This window comes from Sebastes fasciatus, chromosome 10 (assembly GCF_043250625.1).
Source record: "Sebastes fasciatus isolate fSebFas1 chromosome 10, fSebFas1.pri, whole genome shotgun sequence".
NCBI lineage: Eukaryota > Metazoa > Chordata > Actinopteri > Perciformes > Sebastidae > Sebastes > Sebastes fasciatus.
This window is the reverse complement of record NC_133804.1, coordinates 26499685-26523416: the sequence shown is the minus strand read 5'-3', so window position 1 is coordinate 26523416 and position 23732 is coordinate 26499685. Positions and strand designations below refer to the sequence as shown.

General features: G+C 39.2%; 1 protein-coding gene across 1 annotated transcript; it reads right to left on the bottom strand.

Moving 5' to 3' along the window:
• Window positions 1-583: 583 nt before the first annotated feature.
• On the bottom strand, window positions 584-23732 carry gpm6aa (glycoprotein M6Aa). Its single transcript, XM_074649206.1, has 8 exons — window positions 23591-23732; window positions 23427-23473; window positions 9130-9322; window positions 8375-8531; window positions 6920-7073; window positions 5730-5806; window positions 4443-4508; window positions 584-2637 (listed from the first exon to the last, which is right to left on the bottom strand). Exons 2-8 carry the CDS (start codon window positions 23461-23463, stop codon window positions 2485-2487), a joined length of 837 nt encoding a protein of 278 aa, XP_074505307.1. The 5' UTR covers window positions 23464-23473; window positions 23591-23732; the 3' UTR covers window positions 584-2484.

Here is a 23732-nt window from a genome sequence, read left to right as displayed (position 1 = left end):
CACTCAAGTTTTGTTTGTGAAGTTTTCATGGAATCTGTTGATATATGTTTTTAAGATACTGTGCAACAGACATACAGTACACCATGTGCAGCTCTGTAGTCAACATAGATTTTAATAGTTGGATTTTTTTTTTTTACTTCTAATTGTACCTCTATTGATCCTTGCAGTACAAAACATAATACATTCATTGTTTGGAAACTCATACCTAAAAAAGAAAAAAATATTCTTCACTTGTACTATATCAGGTCAATTGTAAAATGACCACTTTATGTTAATATAAATCATATAAAAGTGTTTTAGAGTGCTTCATAATCTTCGAGTCTAATCTAATGCATGTTAACTTTCAATTTTTGGATGCCAACTCTTTATTTGGAATGACTAAGAGGAAAGGGAGACATCTAGTGGTTTGAGGTTGTACTGAGTGTATTTCCTCGTGATGAACATCAATTTCCTTTCTTCTCTTAAAATAATTATCTTAATAACTAGACATATTGGCTTATACGTAATCCTATAATACTCCCAGCAGGACTACTAAATAATTTAACCTAACCATCAAAACAAATTGGACACAAGACACAAAAAGTATTTATTAACAAGTACACAAGTGAATTTTATTAATGCAAGCAAATTTGATCATACAGGTCAAATAAGCCACTTCAAGCTGTTGGCACATGAATGTACAAAACATATTCAATTTAAAGCCTGCTACTAAGCATTCGTAGTGAAAGTACAAAAGACTATACGAGGAGAAAGCTGAAAGCATTTTTTTCAGATCATTACAGAGTAAGCAATGTTGGTACAAGTATTAGTTTTAAGACATGGTTGAGAGCTCATCACAAACTAAATAGACACAACTCAAAGACTACAGTCTCTAATATCAGTAGCATAACGCGGTAAGCGTGGGAGGTTTATTACTGCACATATAAACAAAGGGTTGATCCAGCAAGACAGTCAAAAAGTGTAAAAATAAAGAAGTGAAATAAAGTAACTTTTGAGTCAATAAGACTATATTAATGCATGTCCATGCCACGAAAAACATCTAAATTCACAGTCTTTACTAACAGTACAGTTATCCAACTTTGAGTTGAACACCAATGCACTTACATCTAGAGAGAGAGAGCACAGAAATGGTCAAATAAGTGCATGAAACTAGCTTTTAGGAATACCGACAAAAATAAATTTTTGCCAGGCAATGAACTGACAGGCCACGTTTGCAGTGGTATGGCATCAGGATGTGTAAGCAATACAGTTACTGTCAATGAACAAAATTACTGTGACACACACTTTTTCCTCACATCTGACAATTCACCAAGGAGTGCCATTACACCAACAACTGTCAGGGTTTCTTTTCGGTTGAGACGGATAGATGTGGACTGACCCACAGTGACCTCTTCTTATTCTCACATGAATTGTCCTTAAATGTCAGTGCTTAACATATAGGTATGCTTTGATATATCAGTATATACAGTGCAGAGTTCTGCAAAAAACAGGAGTTTAGTATTTATAAAGTTCCACTTTTAAGAAATTAAAAAAAGGGGTTATGAAAGTATGTTTGCATGTGCTTTTTGTGGCTCGTGATTCAAAGACCATGGAATCATTCACAGTCCTAAAATACATTTGATTGGCAAGATTATCATAAAATAACCCACAATTTGTCCTTTAATTGACTCATCTTTGATATCCTATCAAAGTCATTGTTTCCTGTTTAACAGGCTTGGCACGTCTAGCAAATATTTGTTTGACTCTAATGATTTGGTATTTATTATTGTCTCGTCTTGCTATTGTATATGTTCAAATAGAAAAACAGATTGAATAACTTTCACGTGAAAGCGGTTTGAATCCCTGGGAATACTGGTATGACAAAAGGCTTACGATGCTTTATGGTTGCGTTGTGAGATTTTAAGATATTTTTAAAAACTAACCACCCGTTCACATACAGTACATAGTTTTTGAACATGAAATCTCCAGACACACGACACGAGAAATGTGCTTGAAAACCCTTTTTAAGCCCCTGTTGACCCCCCCAATCAGCAAAAATAAATTATGCATGAAAGCGAAAATGACAAATAAAAAAATAAGAAAAATAAAACAACTATACGCAAATTATTCAAAGTAAAAAAAAAATAAATTGAAATACTACTGCTACCTCTGATTCTACAAACTACACTAGGACTACTATCAGCACTAAACAACTTGTATCAAGAATATAACTGCCATAATGATAATCATAACACCATCCATGAGAGAGGTAAAGGGGCTTTTTTTTCATCTGAAATGCTGTTTGTGACTGAGGAGGTTTGTGTGACGTTGGCCCCCCCCAGATCACATTGTCATATGACGCACCAGTGACATCAGCGGTGGCGAGGGCCCTAGGCGCCATCCGCCCCCCCTCGGGAGGGGATGGTAGAGAGAGACAGAGAGAAAGACAGAAGAGAGAGAGAGGGAGAGAGGCCGGAGTGGCAGGGCCAGGCCTCACGCTGGTCTTTATGTGTAGGCGTTGAGACGCTCCTTGGAGCGAGTGGAGTGGATGTCATGAAGCTCCTGCTCCTCCTTCGACTTGATGTCCTCGTACTTCTGCATCCGGCAGGCGTCCTTCACGTAGGCCCAGTTGGCTGACAGCACCATCAAGTAGTGGATCTGTGAGATGTGGAAAATCATGAAGTGTGTCACTGATACAAAATCAGTGTAAGAAAATCATATAAGATCTGCCCTTTTTTGATTTGTGTTCAGATTTGTTCTAATTTAATTGTGAAAACATGTTACATAGTCCATAACATCTTTATTTTAATATAATTTATACATTATTATTCATTTTTAAGTTTTATTATCTTTTATAGAGGCAAATTAAAAACTTATACTACTTTATATGTCAATTTAAAATGCAATGAATACTTGTAAAGTAGAGCTGCAATGATTAACCGATTAGTCGTCAACTAACAAATCTTTGCTGGGTCTAGCTTCTAAAATGAGGATTGTCTGTTTTATATCTTTGTATATATATATATATATATATATATATCTTTATAGATGGTAGGTTCTGTCAGTAAATGATTAATCCCTGATAAAAACAGTCAACTGATAAATCCTTAATGAAAATTATTGTCAGTTGCAGCTCTAATCACATCCTTAAGGAACATTTCAGTCATACTATATCTAGAGCTGCAACGATTAATAAACTAATCGATTTGTTGCCAACTATTGAATTAATCGGCAACTATTTTGATAATCGATTAATCGTTAAAAGTCAAAATTCTCTGATTCCAGCTTCTTTAATGTGAATATTTTCTGGTTTCTTTACTCCTCTATGACAGTAAACTGAATATCTTTAAGTTGTGGACAAAACAAGACATTTGAGGACGTCATCTTGGACTTTGGGAAACACTGATCAACATTTTTCTGACATTTTATAGACCAAACAATTAATCAAATAATCGAAAAAATAATGGACAGATTAATCGACAATGAAAATAATCGTTAGTTGCATCCCAGTTGTAAAGCTTGTTTGGATATACTGGCCCTTTTAAATTGAGGATGACGTTTCCAATGATCCAGCAGGTGGCAGCGTAATGCTAAATGTTGTCTTGGACTTGCGTTACCATGGCAGCTAAGAATATAATGAATGTATTGTGCTTTAATGACTGAGGTTGTAACACAGCCTCTCTTTTCACAAGGAATGACAGTTTCATAGCTGCATTGCTCTTTGTTTCTGATATGCAGAAAGACCAATTAGGCAACTGAGATTCATACACTGAATTTTGAAGAATACTTTAGCACTGATTTTTGGTTTTGAAGCCATTTTGAGGGCAGCTCGTTATCGGGATATCATCAGCGTATCTGTTAAAAAAAATTAGTATAGTACGGAAAAGAGTCCTGCCACATTTTGCAGCATCATCCCTGAATAGCAAACACTTTCTGTTTCTCAGAAAATGGCTCCTCACAAATTACTGAGTGATGTTTGCAACAATCTCAGAGCCTTTCTTCTCCCTGTTTCTATGACAACGGCATGACATGCCTGGCGCCTCCAAAAGGAAGGAAGGAGGGAGGGAGACAAACCCTGTCTTTTTCACTGCGCCAAAATGCCTTCTCTCCAAACTACAGCTATTCTCTCACACAAACACAACACAAGCCACAACAAAACCCCAACTGTTTTGTTTCCCAGCTACTGGATTTCCCCACTATTCCCTTTATTTTCAAAAGCAGTGAACACCACTGCAGAAATTACATGCTAACACCAAAGAAGATGACGTAGAGTTTAGTTTGAAAAAAAAACTCCAACCAGCATAGGTGTGCCATCTGCATTTAAAAATTCATGACACAGAAATGTGTTATTCTGTTTTGTCGTTTTGTATTTTGTTGTTGATGTTAAAGATTTTTAGTTTTGACTTATTGTTTTGATTTTTTCATCCCTTGACAGAGAGGTGCACGTTTTATTGATGTCTCACCATGGCAATGACAGCAGCACCTGCTCCAGCGAGGGCGCAGATGAACAGGTGGAATGTCATGTCCAGCTGTAACAAAAACAAATCACAGCACATATTACTCTTCAAGCATTAGTGGACGTCTCTGCCAATGCAAATCCTGTATGAAAATGCAATTGTACACATTCACCTTCATTCAGTTTTACATCCACAAACCCACGTGATTATGAACAACTTTATCATTCAATATTTGTGAAATGTTTGGTTAGATTTAGGGCTGAAAAAAAGGCCAACATCTTTTATCTAGATATAGATAATTTCAAAACTCGAGAACGATGCTTAGCGCAATATAACATGTTTTAACCACATGTTCAAGCCTGTTTTTGTATACTCCTGAGTGAATTAAATACTTGACAAATGAAAAGCACTGAGTATTTTCTCATTTGATTAAGAACTTTAGTGCAAAAATGAACAGTTTCAAGTGAAATTATAGAAAAAGGAAAAATGAAAAAATAATTCCAGCTATACACTGACTGTGTTTACATGTATGCACACAAACACAGAGTAATCAGATAAAGACAATAGTTTGATTTAACTGCGTTTTAGCAGTTTTCTGAGGAATTTGAGTTTGTATGTGATTGTTATTATCAATTTAGATGATGTAATTGTGTATCGCGATATCTTGATATATGATTTCATCACAATACGATTCCATCGAAAGACAATAAATTATCATTTTTAATTATCTCCCAGACCTAGTTAGATGTAGAATGTTGTGCTTTAAGGTGCCTTTTGATTTTTTGCATGTAAGCAATATTCCCAGTCAGCAGATGTTGTTAGTATAGCAGTCGATGTAGATTCTGTTTACATGGTTCTACTCAGATTGTTCACTTCATTCACAGGAGTAATGCATGCATTACTGTACGTAACCACAGCATGTTCCATCACACTGTAAGCTGACAAGGACAAAGACAATTCACAGCTCTCTCTCTGGTGCTTTTATACTATCTGCCTCTGAGCAGCTCCACCAGAGCAGCTAAGTGACTTGTTTAAGGGCACGTATAGGCAGTGGTTTTGAGGTTGAAAGAGTATGTGTTTGGTGTGCAATTGTGGCGAGATCTTCTGAATGACTGTTCCAACTCTCCAGCTGTTGTTGGCATTCAAATTGCTCATAATCATGTTTTAATATGTAAAGTTCTCCTTAGATTGAAAACATATCCTAAGCATAAATTTATCGGTAAAATTCTGAATTTACGTAATCTACAGTAATTGGTATAGTGTTTGATACATGGATATTGCTTTTCGTCTTACCTCATTGGATTCACACATCTTGTAGAACTTCTCTGATCCAGCACACACTGTTTTCGCCTCATTGATTGGCACAATACCTGAAATAAATAACGTGTAGAGTGACAAAAGGTTCATGTACAACTATTATAACACAGACTTAATGTACACAGTGTAACACAAAGACAAAGCACAGGCCTCTAATATGATGGTGGCAGCTGAAATGGTTGTTGACACAGAGGCTGTATTAGTGGCCGCCGGTGGCTAATGGACTGAAAGATGTGGCACTAATTAAAAGTAATGAGCCAGCCATATAAGCTACTGATACGAAGGACCTTTATCCCAGCTCAACATAACGTTATTCTGGATCATTAAAATTTTCATGGCAGTAATTTGCAGTAACAGTTAACCCAATATATTGTAAATATAAAAAGAGGGAACAAATTGGTTCACTTGCAGTATTTAATCTCAGAAGTGGCTTGTTTAACTTACTTAAAGGAACAGTGTGTAACATTTAGACTCGGATCTATTGGCAGAAATAGAATATAATATTAATATGTGTGTTTTATTTGGTGTATAATCACCTGAAAATACGAATTGTTGTTGTTTTTGTTACCTTAAAATGAGCCGTTTATATCTACATATGAAGCGGGTCCTCTTCACGGAGCTGGCCGCCGTGTTTCTACAGTAGCCCAGAAGGATCAAACCAAACATTGGCTCTAGAGAGGGCCATTCGCATTCTCATGTTTTTACGTCGGCCACCGTAGTTCTCCTACACACGCTTGGCAAAGTTTCAGTTGGTTGCAATCTGCAACGTCACCACTAGATGTCGCCAAATTCAACACACTAGACCTTTTAATGTCCTTATATGCAAAATAATGTTATAAAACAAATTAAGTGTAAAATGTATCCTATATTATTAGATTCCTGTGCAGTAGGAACTAGACTTCTGTTATATGCCAAAATATAATTTTACTCACCATCAGTTATCCATAATCTTAATAGTTGCATTATCCATCCAGAATTTGGAGAAGAGATTTTTACAGGAACAAACTAAGGGGCTGTACATGTTAAATAAACTTTAAAGTCTGCTAGATGAGTTGGGAAAGAACAACCTTTCCGAGAAGCTAAAAATAATAGCAGCAATTTAGACGGTACAACATAGATGAGAGAGCTGTTGTTCAGCAGTGGGGGGCCAGAATATCCATCCTTACCATACTGGCGCGGGTCCAGGCAGAGTGTGGCCCCCTCCAGCACGGTAGCATTTTGGCAAATATTCCAGATGTTGAAATAAATAAAGACTGGGAGGGAGGTGAAAGCAGTCACTCCGAGCCAAGCCAGCATGAAGATGTATGTCAGCATGATGAACTGCAATGGCAACAGAGGAACACAGATCACATTTAGGTACTGCATCGATTAACAGATTGCAAGATTGAACTTTTTCTGAATTATTTCAAATTAGACTGATGTTTTCTGTATCCTATACACTACTACTACTACTAACACTAACACTATTACAGAATGGGATCCAGTGCATTATGGAAGGATACACGGGTCTTTTTGGTCTTAGTGGACTAGGATTTCTTTTGTCGTTTTGTTGTTTTTTAATGCTGTTTTCATTCATCAAGAAACTTCTGAGCACATCTTTGGTAAACACAAGATTTAAAGTGGTGCTTTTAATGTTATTCTCTGTGGAGAAACTTAGTTTAACAGATCCGTCGATTAAATCAACTAATCGATAAGTCGACAAAATCGTGTTGAGTGTTAGTCGACTATTGAGGGATACAAATCGTGTGGTGTGAACCTGTGGCCCTGTAGATTACAAGGTGTTCCCAAGCCACCACTTGCTAATTTCTGCCGGTCTTATTTAGGTTTGGACATTTCCATGGGCACAAGATTAGTACACAAACTTAATGACCCCAATGACCACAAATACCACAGCATAGCTCATTTCCTTCGCCTCCCTGCGGGGCTTCAGATTTGCTAAGCAATTATGTCCCAGAGATAATCTTGTTAGGATTGCCGCAGGCTCTCTGATATGCTCCATATGAGAGTGCTCCTAATTTTTTATTGTTATGGCAGTATAATAAAATTACTTTTGATAAATGTTTTCAGTAGAATTTCAGAGCAATTCAGCTGGGACACAGTTTGTGCACTAGGAATTTCTTCAGAAATCATTTAGTGCACAGAAGCATTACAATACGTTTTGCTGCCTGATTTGTCATGCTTACTCAATTCCTACATATTCTACATATAAAGTTGAATTGTAATTAGCTAAAGTAATAATCCATAATATTTGATTAACATTTGACGTAACCCAATAACAATGCCTATTCTGGATTTATAAAATCTGTCACATTTTTTCCTACTTTCTGTTAAACTCCTGACTAACGTGATTTGTTAAAAACAAATAACTAAAGTAGTGTAAGCCACCATGCCTTAAAGACTTGCGGAAGCCTTCACCTACTCAACCTTCGAGGGTAACTCCCGGGGAAATGACCTGACATTTAGACTGCTTGATTACAAAGGGATTCCTCAAAATGTGCAGCAGCAATGGAAGCTCATATACAGTAGTAGATATTATTATAATAGCAATAAACTGTGGATATAACGCAACCAAAATCTAATCTAAATTTGACTGTTAATATGCACTAAGATGTTAGTCGTACCCAAGCGCTGACACAGCGTCCGCAGGTGGTGATCTTGAAGTCTCCATACAGATCTTTAATGGCTCCGCTGGTGAAGAAGCCCTCCACCATCAGCAGGATGCCGTAGACGAAGAAAGCCGAGGCGATGCCATAGATCACGTACTTGATAATGTCAATCCTGGAGAATGAATAGAGAGCCACTGAAAACACCCATGAAAACGCTATGTTACAGTTTGTTTCTAGTTAGTAATATAACAAGTCTTAATGTGAAAATGCCACAGGACGGGGAGATTTAATTGTGGGTCAAGTGATGTTAGAGCATTTTCTAGAGCTGCAATTATTAGTCGACTAATCAATTAGTTGATCGCCAACTATTTTGATAATCGATTAATTGTCAAAGTAATTTTTCATGCAAAAATGGCAGAAAATGCTGTTTTCAGCCTTTTAGATATGGAGATTTCCTGCTTGTCTCTATTTTATATCATATTAAACTGAGTATCTTTGGGTTTTGGGCTGACAAAACAAGACATTTGAATACATCACCTTGGGCTCTCAGAAACTGGGATGGACATTTTTCACTATTTTCGGACATTTTATAAATCAAATGTTTAATCTAGAAAATAATCTGCAGATTAATCGATAATGAAGTTAATCGTCATTTGCAGACCTAGTTTTTCCCCGTAGTGGGTGTGCAAATTGCCAGTTCTTCAGGGTCAATAATGTTTCCTTCAACAACTAACTGACCCTTAAATCCGATGCGACCGTTTCCTACTCACATGGTGAAGACGTCCAGTGCATCCACAGGGCTCCGCACCACCTCGAAGTAGTTCTGGAGGATGGTGACGGTGCCAGACAGGGCCTCATGTCCGCAGCCGCAGAACAGAGCCACGCCCGCGTACAGCAAGATGGTGGCTATGAGAGATGGGTACGGGATCCCGCCCAGGCATTTGATGCAGCATTCAAGGCATCCTAAAGACACACAAAATCAAAAAAATCAACTATTAGTCAACAAAGACAGAAAAGGACAGTTCAACTTCTCAAAGTACATCCAGGTGTGGTTTGCTGAGACTCAAAGTAAAACAGGATTCTTACTATTTTGCTGAATTTTAAATAATTCAACAAATGGGCGAGAACACTGTAATCCCATTTACTTTTTGAGAATCTTAAACACAGCTCTGCATGCATGAACCAAATACAACACCTTGACAGCCGGACTGCAAAATTCAAATCCACAAAATGGAATAGGATATTTAATGGCCTCTTTCACTCTATCCATGCGCTGATCTGGCCTCACATATTCCCCGTATTCTTGGTTTGTGCAACATATTCATTGTGTCAGTTGTCCAGCCCTACAGAGGATGCTGACATTTTATTCAGCACTAAAAACTCAGCCTGAGCTTTACATAGTGATCCTGACCTTTAACCCCATTCTTCTTTGCCTGGCTTCCTGTCGCCGGGGGCCCTTAAGGTGACTAATCGCCGCTCGGGATCCAACTTCAATCTCCTGTTGCACAGATTGCTCACAGAGAAGCTGAGTCTGTAAATACTCGTGCATGCGAGTGTGTCTGTATGAATTACTTAGATTTATGAGTCTCCCAGTCGTGTGTTAGTGTTTGTGTGTTTTGTGGTTCCTGAGTCCGCCATTTCTCAGAGTAACAACGAGAGAAGTGGAGTTTATTTCCTGTGGAAGCACAGAACAAAACCAGACTTTATAGGGGTATTGCAGTGCATTGCAGTATAGTATAACCACAAAGCCCAGCCCATTTGAATCAATTTGTAACTCTTCATTTAAAGCCGTATCACAATGGAGAGCTGCTTCCTAAATATGCATAACCGTCTGAAGTCAAAATCAATACACGCATGTGAAATGCACAAATGTAATTCCGTGTTCATAGAAACGGAAAATTTCCTCTTGATCAGTTGCATCACTATCGTGGCTCGTGATTTAATTCATCTGCATTCGCACGGCTGTCCTCGTTTCACAAAAGAGACTCCGTGACAGCACAGTCGGTTTTCATCGTCAACTGTAGAGATGATGAAATATCTCAGGATTGTGCATCAAGGATGTTTTTAGCACCATCTCTTTTATGGTTATCTCGCTGTCTTCACCTGAGTTACAAAGCAGGTTTTTGGATCAGAGTCGGAAGCAGAGAGTTGATGAGGAGGAGGAAGAGGAGGAGGAGGGATATTTGCTCAGGCTCCTGAGTGGAATACCAAGTAGTTGGTCTGCCTGCTGGGCTGTGCCGAGCGCTCAGACACACTTGGTGCAGCCCCGACCCTCGCCCAGGCTTGCCTCGATTTTCTGCATCCTCACTGATGTAATCCAGTGCTAGACCGTAGAATGTCTATTCTGCCTCACCACTTTATTTTTAACCTCTTTTGTCCTGGAAAAGTTTGCTGAGAATATATACACTATTTCCCAATAACCCCTGCAGCTTTTTACACTTAAAAATCCACGAGGGTCAGCTACAGTTTTGAGAAATATAAATAGCTCCATGAGTTAGGTTATCAATGCCCCGTGGATATGCTTCTGTTGCCTGTTTTTTAGTCTCTATTTGTGGGTGCTTTCGGGTCTCAGTTGTGCAAAGTTGGAAATATGCCCAAGTGGATGGTTTAAACAGCAGGTACACGTCTGGATAGACAGGTTTTTCTGTAGGTTTTCATCTAAAAGGAACAGGGGAGAGTTGCTGTGACAGCAACTACTTGCTGTTTACAACATTCCTGTATCATCTCTGCCTTGGTATTTTTTCCATCACACCCTTTCCCAGCCCAGGGGAATGGGACATTACCTGGCAAGGGAGATGAAATTCAGGAGACACCTCACCTTTGGTGCCCTTTTAGACTATCAGGTACTGACGGTGCCATCTGACATTCACTCCTGGGTGCTTTCACACCAATTCACACCTTAATTCACGTGGCTCTGTCTACCTGCAGTAGGTTTACATGGCTGGTTACTCCTTATCTGCCAGTAAAACTGGTGCCGCCTCTTGGATGAGTGGTGAAACAACTTCAATTCTACAATTTAAGCCCAATGGGGTAGGGTAGTTTTGATATAAATCCCTCTGTTAAGATAAACAATTCACTGCATTTATATTTTGTCATTAGTTTTTGTCGCCCTCAGCTTGCCTTGTCGTCACAGTTGTTTCATAGAATACTTTTGGACGGCTCCCGTAAAAGCAGTGTGAATTGCTTTTGATAAAAAGGTAGATTTATCTATATTGTTTGCATGTAATCATTCAAGGTTAGGAGTGTCTCTTGTCTTTATTCAAAGTGCAGTATCTATCTTAGATGCATTGCATTCTGGGCTGTTGAAACTACTGTTTGGTTCATATTTTAGATTGAAAAATATACTGTTGTCATTATCATTACGCCTGCACCAAAAATACATCAGATTCACTATATGTGACCACCTACACATGGAAATAAGCAGTAAGCTAATTTAAAATGTTTAACTACTTCAGCACCACGGACAGCACCATGGATTTATCAATGCATGCTTCTCTATCATTGTCTAGAGGGGCCGTGATCAGCTTCAGCGGCCACGTCTCAGCCGGAACGTGGCGCAGCTGCGCCCGGAGGAGGCTACTGATATTTCAGAGCCATGGTGGGAGCCATAGATTGTAAACTTGCACAGACCTCAGTCAGATAAAGGATCAATGTGTCAGGCAGACTAGACTTAACATATTCAACCATACAACCTGTCTGCCCCTGCACTCTCTCTGCTACTAGGAGATGATGGGCATCCCATCCCTCCTCAAATCCCCCACTGGACATAAGAAATTAAACATTTTCCGTTAAACGAAGGAAGCCAGAAATGCACGTTGTACAGTACAAATAGCCATTTTTTCAATATGTCTAAGACTTAAAGTGATTCTGTCACTACCCCTTTCCTCACACTCATTATCTCGAGTTACCTTTTCCTTTCAGGAAGCAGGCAGGGACAGGATTCATTGATGCGATGGTGTTGTCTGACGAGATGAGAGAGAGCAGTCACATTTACCCTCCACACTCTGGGTCAGTGTGCCTGTCTAAGTGACTGTAAAAGATCAAGCTGTCCAGTCAGTATACTGAGCAAAACAGACAAGTGACTATTTACAAGATTAAATACTGTAGTTTGGCATTGGTATTATTGCCTCAATGTCATATGTGAACAAAATTGTTTGGATTTTATGAAGCACCCTGATGGAGCACATGAAAACTTTTATAAATACAATATTGATTGTTATTTGACCAATTAGGTTTTTGTATTTAATCTCAAGATAGGCTTTTTGTTTGCTGAAGTAGGATAAAAATTCAAGCTCAACGTCCTACAGATATCACCTGGAGTAGGAGCAGTTGCTACAACCTTGCATAGTGAGCAAATTCTTTTTCATTTTAAGAGAAAATTCATGTTGCTTTTCTTTAACCCACCTTTGAGTCATGCTGGTTAAGTTTGGTGCTGTGGATGTTTGGAGCCTGTGCTCTACATGAAGGGAGATGAGCAGTAATATAAATGATTTATGTCGTGGCCTCAATCAAGGTTTATTACCTCTGCATTATTTACATTTCTGCAGACAGATTAAACCAGCTGCATGGGCTGGCATCTTGCCTGTTCTTCATTTTAAATATATTTTAACTCCCCCCCCGTGTAACAGCGGCAATCAAACCAATAGTCAGTGTGTCATTACTGCTTATTACCGACACAGACCTGGTCGGCTGTTTTTTTGCATTATGATAGTTTGCCAGTTACAACAAAATAAGTCGTCTTGTCACTTGACTGAATGGAAGTGTTGTTTCCATGGAAACAGTTGAGGAGGAAGTTACAGGGTAAGATGGGAGCGTCGGTGAGTGGATGTAACAAGAGTGATGTTTTATTGATTGTCTACTTTTAACTTTGTGGGGGGAAACTAATCGGATCCAGTGCAGAGAGGTGTATTAGGAAAGGGCAAAATTAAATGACGGGTTCAAATGAATACATCGTGGTCATAGTGGAGTCTAGAGTGAAGCATTCAGTTTCATTTTCTCTTTTTAGTCTGTCATTCTAGCGCCTTTCCCAAACATTTTGAGGATAACATGAAGACTATGATTGGCCAATGCAATGATTGATTTGTGTGCTGTTGATACAGCTGATACACGTCCTCACTGCATTACACACAACCTCCTCTCATACCAGCACATCCTCTCATTTCCTCTCCGTAACTCGTCATCGATCTTAATCCGACTGCAGACCGAGCCGGTGAAAAATGGCAGTGGTGGTGGTGCGATGGCGACTCAGAGAGCTACTGGATGCTTGATCCATAATTTAGAAGCGGCGCTGTGCAGCCGAGCACAAGCCTCTCACATTCATTATTCATGCTTTCTGCTTAGCCCGACATTACCTGCGATAGAAATAAAAGATCCTTCGCTTGATGAGGAGTCGCGAGTATTTGAATTGATCTTGCTCACAGGTGTAGTGCTGCTTGTCTTTTTGAAGTACAGACAGCGAGTCAAGTTGGGAATTTGGCCTAATTGACTTTGGCTAGGGTTATTTAAATGGACAAGTAGGGGGAAACGATGAAGAATCGTGTGTGTGCTACTTGGTATTGGTGAAGCAGGAGACAATATGGAGCTATTTTAGTGTTTTGGATATTATAAGTTATTACTTTCATGGCAGAATAGGCCAATTACTTACTAAATTGCTTTATTTTGTATTCATTATTACAGTCTGGAGGCTATCCCTGAAGCATTGAAGGTTCATGTTTTTAAAAATAGATGCTTTTTTTTGTGTCTCTAACTGGGACGAGACAACTAAGGATATTGTTCCCTCTGAGTGTTAATCAAATAAATAACACTTGCCAAAATTGAAAATCTGGCAACACGAGGATTAGTCTCATGAATTTTGAACAAAGAGAGAGGATTTCAGGAGACGGTGGGGTTTTAGATATTTTATCCTCCAAACAAAAACGCCTCTGTTTAAAAAACAAAAAGAAAAAAAAAAGTGAAGCCTGCATGACCCCAAACACTGAGGTCCAATCAACAGAAGGCATCTCCCTAATACAAAGAGAAAGGATGACCCCCTCCCAAGGCCCCTCCCACCTCCTACTTCTCCTCCATCTGTCAGTGTCACATCCTCCGACAGGCAAAAGGGACACAAACAAACAGACACACACTGAGACACTCTCACTGACCCAGTCAACACACGAGGGATGAGGTTATCTTTAAATAATGCTTCGAGCTGAATGACGTCCTTCAAAAGAGAACACGACTCTCACCTCCAAGAGACAGTCGGGGTTAATTAACGAAGCATATGCTGCCCTTTTCAACCTACTAATGAGTTAGATATTATGGGTTCATATTGATTTGATAGATTTCACCTGTTTTTTTACCAGCTCACAGCAGGTCTGGTTTAGTGATGGAAGCAGTCAATATACTTATTGTAGCTTATTAGATTTTGTTTTTTCCCTTACTGGGTCTGTTTACAGGATCTTGTCAGAGGATAGATGCAACATAAGCACATATAAAGTTTAAAGGGCCACTTAAGAACTCCCAGATTTACCTTAAATAACTCCAATATTACATTTTATTTCACTCGCTGACGCTTCTATCAAGCTGAAAGCATAATTTCTCTTCACATAACCTTAATCCTGATTCATTCTGTCTTTTCTTCTGAGTTTCTTTTGAGACATGTGCAGACCAAGTATGTCCATGTAGTCCTATTAGCTATGAAGATACGCCTTTATTTTGAAATTCCCACACTAATTAAATGTATTCTTTTTATTAAGAATATTAGATTATGTTTTTCATTTAAATGTCTGGATGAGCTCAGTAACAACATTGTCAAATCATATTTTAGTTGCTTCTGTGATGATGTGCTGATTGTGTTAAATGGGTATATGATATCATCTCACATCAGTCGCAGGCCCCTGAACTGAATCGAGATTGTGGCGGACTTTGTGATATCAGCAAATATTGTATTGTTGTCAAAAGAATCAATGTAATATGATACGTGATGAAACTGGTGATTTACACCCCTAGTAAATAACCCTCTAAACTTAAAACTTTTTGGCCTGTCAGTATTTTGTTGAAGCCTGATCGACCCTTTAATCATGTATTTGTGAAAACAGTCAAGATGAGAAAGACGGTCTGTCTAAGGAGAAGCATTGCACTTACTTACTTACTTACTGTTTGTAATGAAACTGTTTTTAGCTGCTGAAATGTTGCTGTCTAACTGAGCTTCAGTAACCAAAGTGATCTTTACTACTTTAGCTTTGTTTAGCCCTATGGCATCAGCGATACACTGAATATTACTAATACTGTCACTTTTGTCATCCCTTCATCCCACTGGAGGGTGGGATTAAGGCCTGATTAAATGCAATAGACATATCTGATACTTTCTTACTTGGTCTACCCAGATAGTGTGTGTGTGTGTGTGTGTGTGTGTGTGTGTGCGTGTGTGTGTGTGTGTGTGTGTGTGTGTGTGTGTTTTATATGTCTGTCTTATCCTTTTGCTAATGTGACATAAATATTCCTAGACAAAAATATAATAAAAGTGCTGGCTCCACAGTCAGCAGAATAAAGTAATATTGAGTTGATTCCAAATAATTGCGTTTTTTAATAGATGATATTGGCCTATAATGATTTATGTCTTTGTTTGTGTATCCCTAATTAAAATGGATCTTTTCTTTTTTGAAGATAATAGGCTTTACTTTTTATGCAGTTAATTAGTTAATTAATAAGATGCTGCGTTAGAGGAGGAAATGAACAAATTGAAAATAAAGGGGGGGTGACAGAAAAGAAAATGGTAATCTAATTTTAAGACGGGTACAATGTTGACTCCACGTACACTGCAAGATATCTAATCAGACTCCATTTTAGCGCATTCAACTAGCAGTTATTAGTTCCTTGTTACCAGAGGAGTTTTGTATGGGGGTGGGGTGACAGTGAGCCTGGTCCTAGAGAGAGAGAGAGACAGACAGAGAGAGAGAGAGAGAGAGACGGAGAGAGAGAGATCTCAGTGGGGGGATGGTGTGTCTGTGTCAGTCTGAGAGTAATGGGTGAATACATGTCTCGTTGCTTTCCTATATTTAATGCGCAGCCCCCCTTCCCCTGAAGCGAGTAAGGTTTTTTTTCAGTTCCCGCACGCCCCCATCTCCTCTGCGCATGTTTAATCAACCAGTATGGTTGCCATGTCAACGGCAGCGCAAAATCTGAGAATAGACCGGGTACTTCAGAGCCATGACCCACTTACTGTATGTCAACAAATTCAGTGGGACAATAGTGACTGAGACACATTACACAGATAACCCCTCTGGGCAAAAAGGACGTTACAGGCCAGGTCCAAAAGCCCAGCCACTGATTTCCTCTCTTTCTTTTTCCACTAAGAGATGAAAGAGTCTGAACATGACTGCGTGACTTGCTGAGCCAGGGGACGGGTCTTTTGTCTGTGCCGGGTTCACTCCAGGAACTGAGGAGCAAACGTCACTCAGGAGGAGAGACGAGGGGTTGTTCTTTTACTTTCAATTTGTACATTTTAAGCGTGCAGCTGGGTGAAAATCGGCTTAAATGTCTTGATCGCCAACATTATTAGGAGCAAGCACCGAGGGGTGTAGGGATTTAACTCACAGCTCCTAAACAATGGAGCATAGTAATAGTCTGTCTTCAGCATATGATTGAATGTGACACCAATCTGTAGAGTTGTCCTCAATTTTTGTTTATTGTTTCCAAATGCACTCTACTTTGAATTACCTAAATATATAAATACTTAACCTACTTTAACTATATTTTGAAAGTCTTTGTATCTTTGAAATGAGCCTAAACAATGAAAAAAACTTTTTATTGGCTTAAGGGGAAAACTTGTTTGTCATTCACTGCTCTATATTGAGATTTGGGGCGATTTTGCTTCCATAAGGTGTCCTCTTTCAGACTAGTGGAAAGAACACATCCAAAATACACATTTAGGTGTTTATTTTACTACTTTGTGTATTTGCATCAGTAGATTTCTCCTAAGTTCACCAAAAGTTAGCATTAGATAATGCCTCATTTGCACATTTAAACATACAATTTCAGAAAACTTGTAATACAAATGCATATCTTTCTTATGAGCCAGAAATCTCCACTTCAGTAGCACTTACTTACACCAAACTCTCCAGTTTCATTCCTATCTACTGTATGTTCCGAAGCTTTTTACAGAGGGGTTTGTTCATATATCATTCATGGCCTGATTTATATTACATTTTATTCCTGAAAAGATGATGAAAATAGTTTTTTTTTTTTTTTTTTATGGCTGACAGTATTTTCTGATTTATGGAGTGATAAGAGATATCTAAAATCTCTTCTGTATAAACCTTTGACTCTAATATGTCAACACAATGAAACAAGAATTTTGAACCCGGCGTTATCCGATGTTCAGATTTCTGTTCTGGAAATGTATGAAAATTAGCACACATTTAACAAGATAAAGCCTCATTTGCGTATTTAAACATATATTTTCAGAAAACTTGTAATACAGAAAAATAATTGTCTTAATGTAAGTAATCAACTGGGGAAGTTCCATGACGATATTAAAATAGGACAATACAAAATCACTATCACGTTGAATGGCTGCACCATCATATTATGAATTTAAGATATCATCATTGCAAGGACCCAGTAAGGCTGTTTGGGAATGGTGTCAAATTAAACACCTGTTATTCTTTATCTAAAAATCTATACTAGGGAGTTATTCCTGTGAGTACAATAAGAAAACCCTCAAAAGTCCTGCACTAATAGCTCCAACGCATTTCAAAAGAACAATTGGTGGAACTCCCTTGACTTCTTCTGGGCCGGATCAGGTTAGGATTCAGAACAATGAGTAAGAGAGGGAGGGAGAGCCAGGGGAGGAGAGGGGTTATGTACTGTAACATGGCCATAACTCACTGAGCACTGATACAGCACGGAGCTGTGAGTTGAAGCTGTTATGTCAGAGTGGTATAGCCTCAGCAAAAAGCATTCAGGCCATCATGAGACACAAATTCTCAATTGAAGTCTTTGCCAATTTAACTCTTCAGCGTTAGAAGCTCTTTGAATCAAGATGACCAACCCAACTAAATGACAAAAAACAACTAGTTGGATATGCAAGAACTTAGAAAATTAAGGAATTTATTCATGAATGTTGTACAAACATAATAATATCTTCAAAAATAATCAATTATATACCTTTATAAATACACAAATTCTGTATGGTGACAAACCATACAGGGTTCGACATTAACCATGGCCAGTGGCCACAAAAAGTTATTCTGTGGCCACCAATATCCCCTGTAAGTGGCCCATTGTGGCCACCAAGTTCTATCAAGTCTCTCTTGAGAAGAGGATTGCATTGATTCTATTGGGGTGTCCTGATTGTGTGCAATGTCGCATGATTGAACTTTTGACAGACGCCCTGTTTCTATTTAGTCCTGTTGTGTCTTGTTATATCCTAGTCATTTGAATAGTGTTTTTAATGCAAAAAAGACTATATCTTTGACTGTGAGAGAACAAAGAACTTGAGTTTTCAATCTAAATAAACAATTACATATTTTCATTCTGTTAAGGAAAGCTGAGTTAAGTTGTGTTAAATTGCTTTTTCTGTATTGTTTTTTTTACATAGTTTACATTTGGGCCACCAAATTTAGGGGCTTGGTGGCTCATGGGGCCAGTGCTTGAAAATATTATCCCTGCCATCAGTCTAACCACAGCACCTACATTCAAAGCAGCCTCTTGGGAATCCACCGTGCCTTAACCTCAATGCAAATGTGACATTTATTATTGGAGCTTTTGATTCAAAGTGCATGAAACTCAGTGAACCATTAAAAAAATTCAGCAAAACTTGTGCATTGTGTCTGCTGTGTTTCATGCCATGTTTTTATTTTGACAAATTCTGCTGAGTTTTATGTCGACAGACAAAAATATCAATGAGCATCTCGTCGTGTAACAACATCTTGCCAAGTTAGCGTCCTGATCAAACTGATCAAACAGAAGGACAGGCGGTGCCTTGCGGAGTAGATTCTTGGCTCCAGAAATGCGAACAGGTGTGCCTTTCTCAGTTTTTCCGTTCAGCGACGATTAACACCACCAGTGTGAACCGTCTCCAGAATGCTGTTTGGTTTTATTCTTTAAAAGTAATGACCCATTTTATGCTCATTTGCAGAACTTCTCTGCAGAACTCCCAATAATTTCAGCTCTGCGTTCACATCAGTGAAAGCTGCGTTTTTTCAACAGTAGGGCGTTGGTTTGCTTCCCGTAGCTGATTGGGCCCCTGTGGTACATAGAGTGCACTGCTACATTTGGCTAGCAGGTGCCCACCTGGTGCATCTGACTCATAATCTGAGATTTGCAACCTCAGAAGAGGAAGACAGAAGGGCATTAGCGTGCTGTGAGTGCACTCGTTGACACCTACACCTTTTCTCTGGTGGAAGTACCTATTTGCAGTTTATTTGGGTGACGTGTATTTCATTTTCACCAACAAAATTATATAAAATTGTCTTTTAAACGGTGGTATAAATTTCTAATAGATCGTAAATATAGTACACCGTTGTTGGCAATAAAGGCACCTATAAATTTCATCACAGAGCGGCCCTCTCATAGGTAAAAAAAAATGTTGCGTGACATTCATAAGCTTTTAAAATTGTCATGGCTGAACTGAAATATTGTTATAGTGCTCGTGTTTTAGAGAACTTTTGCTGTGAGCAATGTTCGCTTGAATGCCTTGAGTGTTTCTTCCCAAACCTCTGACTTGATCTTTGACGGACTGTAGCTTGCTTTGGGCCAGCATCACAGCAACAGAGGACAGTCTGACGTCTTCATGCTTATCCCTGGCAATATATATATTTTTTGTCTTCACTTACTTATTAGCCTGTTTATTGTCATGTGTGATTGTACAGCTATAGGCTTTAACCTCTCCTGAAAATGAGCGATGACTCACACAAACGATTACACAAATTTACAGAAAGATAGGCATGAAATCAAAGTGACATGGAACGGAACCTGACAGGGTGGCTTTATTGTTCATCATGCTTCGTCAGAGCAATCATTTCAATCGTGTTGTCTTCAGTAACCAGGAAAGGAGCTGACAGTTTTCATGTCCCACGTGGGTAGGTGACCAGTCAGCCCTGCTGCCGTGTTCTAACATACCTATCTTCCAATGTGTCATGCTTTATCAACCATAAATCTCCTGAAACATTGTGTCATGATCGTATTGTAGCCTGGTAATAAATGGGGACCTTTCTTTCTTTAAATCGACTCATTTTTCACCCGCAGGGTAAACGTACACAACCTTCCGAACCCAGTTAAATCTTGTGAGATTGATTTTGGAAATTGATTTCACAAAACTACTCGTCCCAAAGTTTTGTGTGTTTGTAGTCTTGTATAAGTGTAGTTAAATAATAATATTATTTAGGTAACTGCCAGATTCACTTTAACTTTTAAAGGGTAGTTAGAAATAGAGTGGTGCAGGAATGAGTCCTAAAACCCGGAAATGAGTTAGCATTTTAGCACTTCCGGTTCCCTCGTCTGGAAGTCAATGGGTTTTTAGTTAGATGCCTGAAATAAGTTATGTTGCTGAAGAGACTTTAAAGTTTTGTTCTATGATGTACATCAGTGAATATCCAACTCTTGAATTTTGAAGCTTTTAAGTGTCTTAAAAAAGGCGGTCACTTAAAAAATCATAAAAGTGTTGTTAATTCATGAAGATTATCTTGCTGAACAAAACGTATAAGTATCATAAATGTTTGATTGCCACAGAACTTATCTTCTGCAATAATCCAAAATCCAATGGAAGAATCCAATTGACTTTTTGTTGAGGGAAACAAGGCGATGCTAACTTCCTGGATGGCCTACAAAAATACGTCATCCCTTCACCACTCTATGGACTATGCATCTCACCGTGTCATCTACTGGAGCTTTTATCTGGCCTTGAGCAAACTTTGAATCGGTTCAACCTTCCCCGACCAAATGGTTCTTTTAGCATATAATTATCAAAGAATAAAGTACTGCAGTAGAAAAAGTTGGAAGCAAATCATTTAAGTAAGTTACTAAAAGAAACAAATCAAAGATGTCCTTATGTTTGTGGTGAGGTGTGGGCAGTGATTCATGAAGGCAGCTCACCCTGGTGGCTGCATATATTTGTCAGGCGGTGGACCAGATTGATTGTCAGCTTCTGAGGTAACAGGTTGGTAATTTACTTTTTATCGTTTACGGTCATTTACGGAGTCTTTATGAATGGTGAGAATGTTTACAGTATTACATAACAAACGTCAGCCATAAACACCATGTATGATGACATTTCTTTTTTTTTTTCTGTATGCATCTTAAACTTGATCCTGAACCTCTTTTCCCTGCTTGAGTTTTAATCTCCAATCGCCATCCTTTCTAACATCAAAGTTTATCAAGTGACAGAAAAACAATTACGTCATCTGCAAAAAAAATAAAAAAATAAACAAATTGACTCTTTTGCATCCCTGAAATGGCTAGCGTCGACCAACTCTGACTGCACTTAAACACAAAATATATCTATACCCGTTCATTTTGCATGTTTTACAATCTTTTAAGATATTCAGAAGAAAAGGTTTGCCAGTCAGTGAGCCACATTTGGGCTAACATAGCTCGCAGTATATGAGTGCGCACTAACTCTTTACAAACCTGAGCTTGGCCCAAATGAATGGACATGGCATACAGAAAATGCATGCACAGCTTGCATGGCTGCATCTTTCAGTTGAGTGAGCATTTGTGTTAGTGGCCAGGGCTGACAGATTTTGCTTTCTGAACAGGAATGCTTGAGTACACACCTAGTAATGGCGACCAAGAAGTATTGGATCCAAATCTGTGATGTGAGGTTGGCGGTGCATATGCCAAATGTTACAAATTGTCATGGAAACAGCGCCCTCATCAATGATCTTGCAGCAATTTTGGCAATCCCTTTAATCAACATAGCTACTGGGTGTGCATAACTAACATAATCAAGCATTATTCTCTCTCTCCATTGTAGACGATAGTGCGACCTACATTCTCCCAAACCTCTCACTCCCTCTTTCTTGCACTCTCTCGAATCTCTCTTCCCCTCGCTGTGTCTTCTTCTTCTCAATTTCTGTCATCCTGACTCTTCCTCTGTACCTTCTTTCTGTCTCTCTTCCTCCCACACTCTCAGACACAGTGAACTATTCCTGTGTTACTGAAATGTCATCAGCAGGAGTGGGTGAAGAGAGAATAGATAATGACTACATTTGGCCACTGCCATGGCAACTGTTTCAGCTCATGTGTGTGTTGCCTGTGAGAGGATGTTGCAGGGAGGAGAGGTGGGAGGGGAGGAGAAACACAAACATGTGAAGCCATGCCTGTATACATGAAGTAAATCTGAGACAAGGGAGGGCAGAGACAAAGGTGTGTCCTACAATACATGACAACAGCATCATGTCCGTTTCTGCTCATGTGTCTTTTCGGTGGTAGCTTTTGGAAGGAACCTCTTTATTCAAAATGTTGCTGTCCACTAGTAAACAAACTCTCAATCTCTTGCTTTTGTGGCTCCCGACCATACACTGAATCATTCATGCAGAGAAAAAGGTGGTGGGGGAGTGTGAAGTATAAATAGCAGTTCCACTTTGCACAAAGCAAACACTGCCCCTTCTTAAATGCACGAAAGAAAACCCCTGCTCCTGCATCAAATTCACACCGAATGTCGCAAAACACCGCTGCGAGATACAACGTCTGGGTATTCGGTACACAAAGGACAGAAACCTGAAAGCTGACGGATTACTGAGTGTAGAAGCTTGGGTTGGTTTCTTCACTCTTCGTGTTTCCCTCTCAGCCATCACGACAAGCATGAAAGCCTCATCAGGCAAACAAAGACAGTCCACCCCTCGCTGAAGCGGTTCACACCCCTCTGACTGCCCAAACAGCATATAGACGTGCACTCTTCAGTGGAGTGCTGACACTCAATGGACAAAGGAATTACCACAAACAGCTGCTCCCCTATTCATAACAGGGAAAGGCTAACATTTGTGCGATTGTCTCTGCAGAGGCAGCACTGGCACGCTGACAAAACCCCCATGTCAGATTTACTTACGGAAATCTCCCCCAAACATGCAGAGAAATACTTTCTTACCTTTCTGGGTCTGCCCCTCATCCATGTCTTCTTCCATTGTGCCGATTCTGTTTTTAGGGCAACAAGAGATATGCAAAAGAAAATGCCTTGTTTGGGCAGATTCAAAACCTTATTTATTTTTTACAGGGTAGTCCACAAAGCACTTCCGCTTTCCTTTCTCTCACTTTTTCACTTTCTCTAGATGTCCCTACTGAACGCCGAGATTGCCTGTCAGTTGTGGTTTCTGTCAAGCGTCCGGGGCGATGTGAGAGAGATCACTGAGCCTTTGTGGTGCTGTCCATTGCGAGCTGCCGTGGCAAGTGCTGA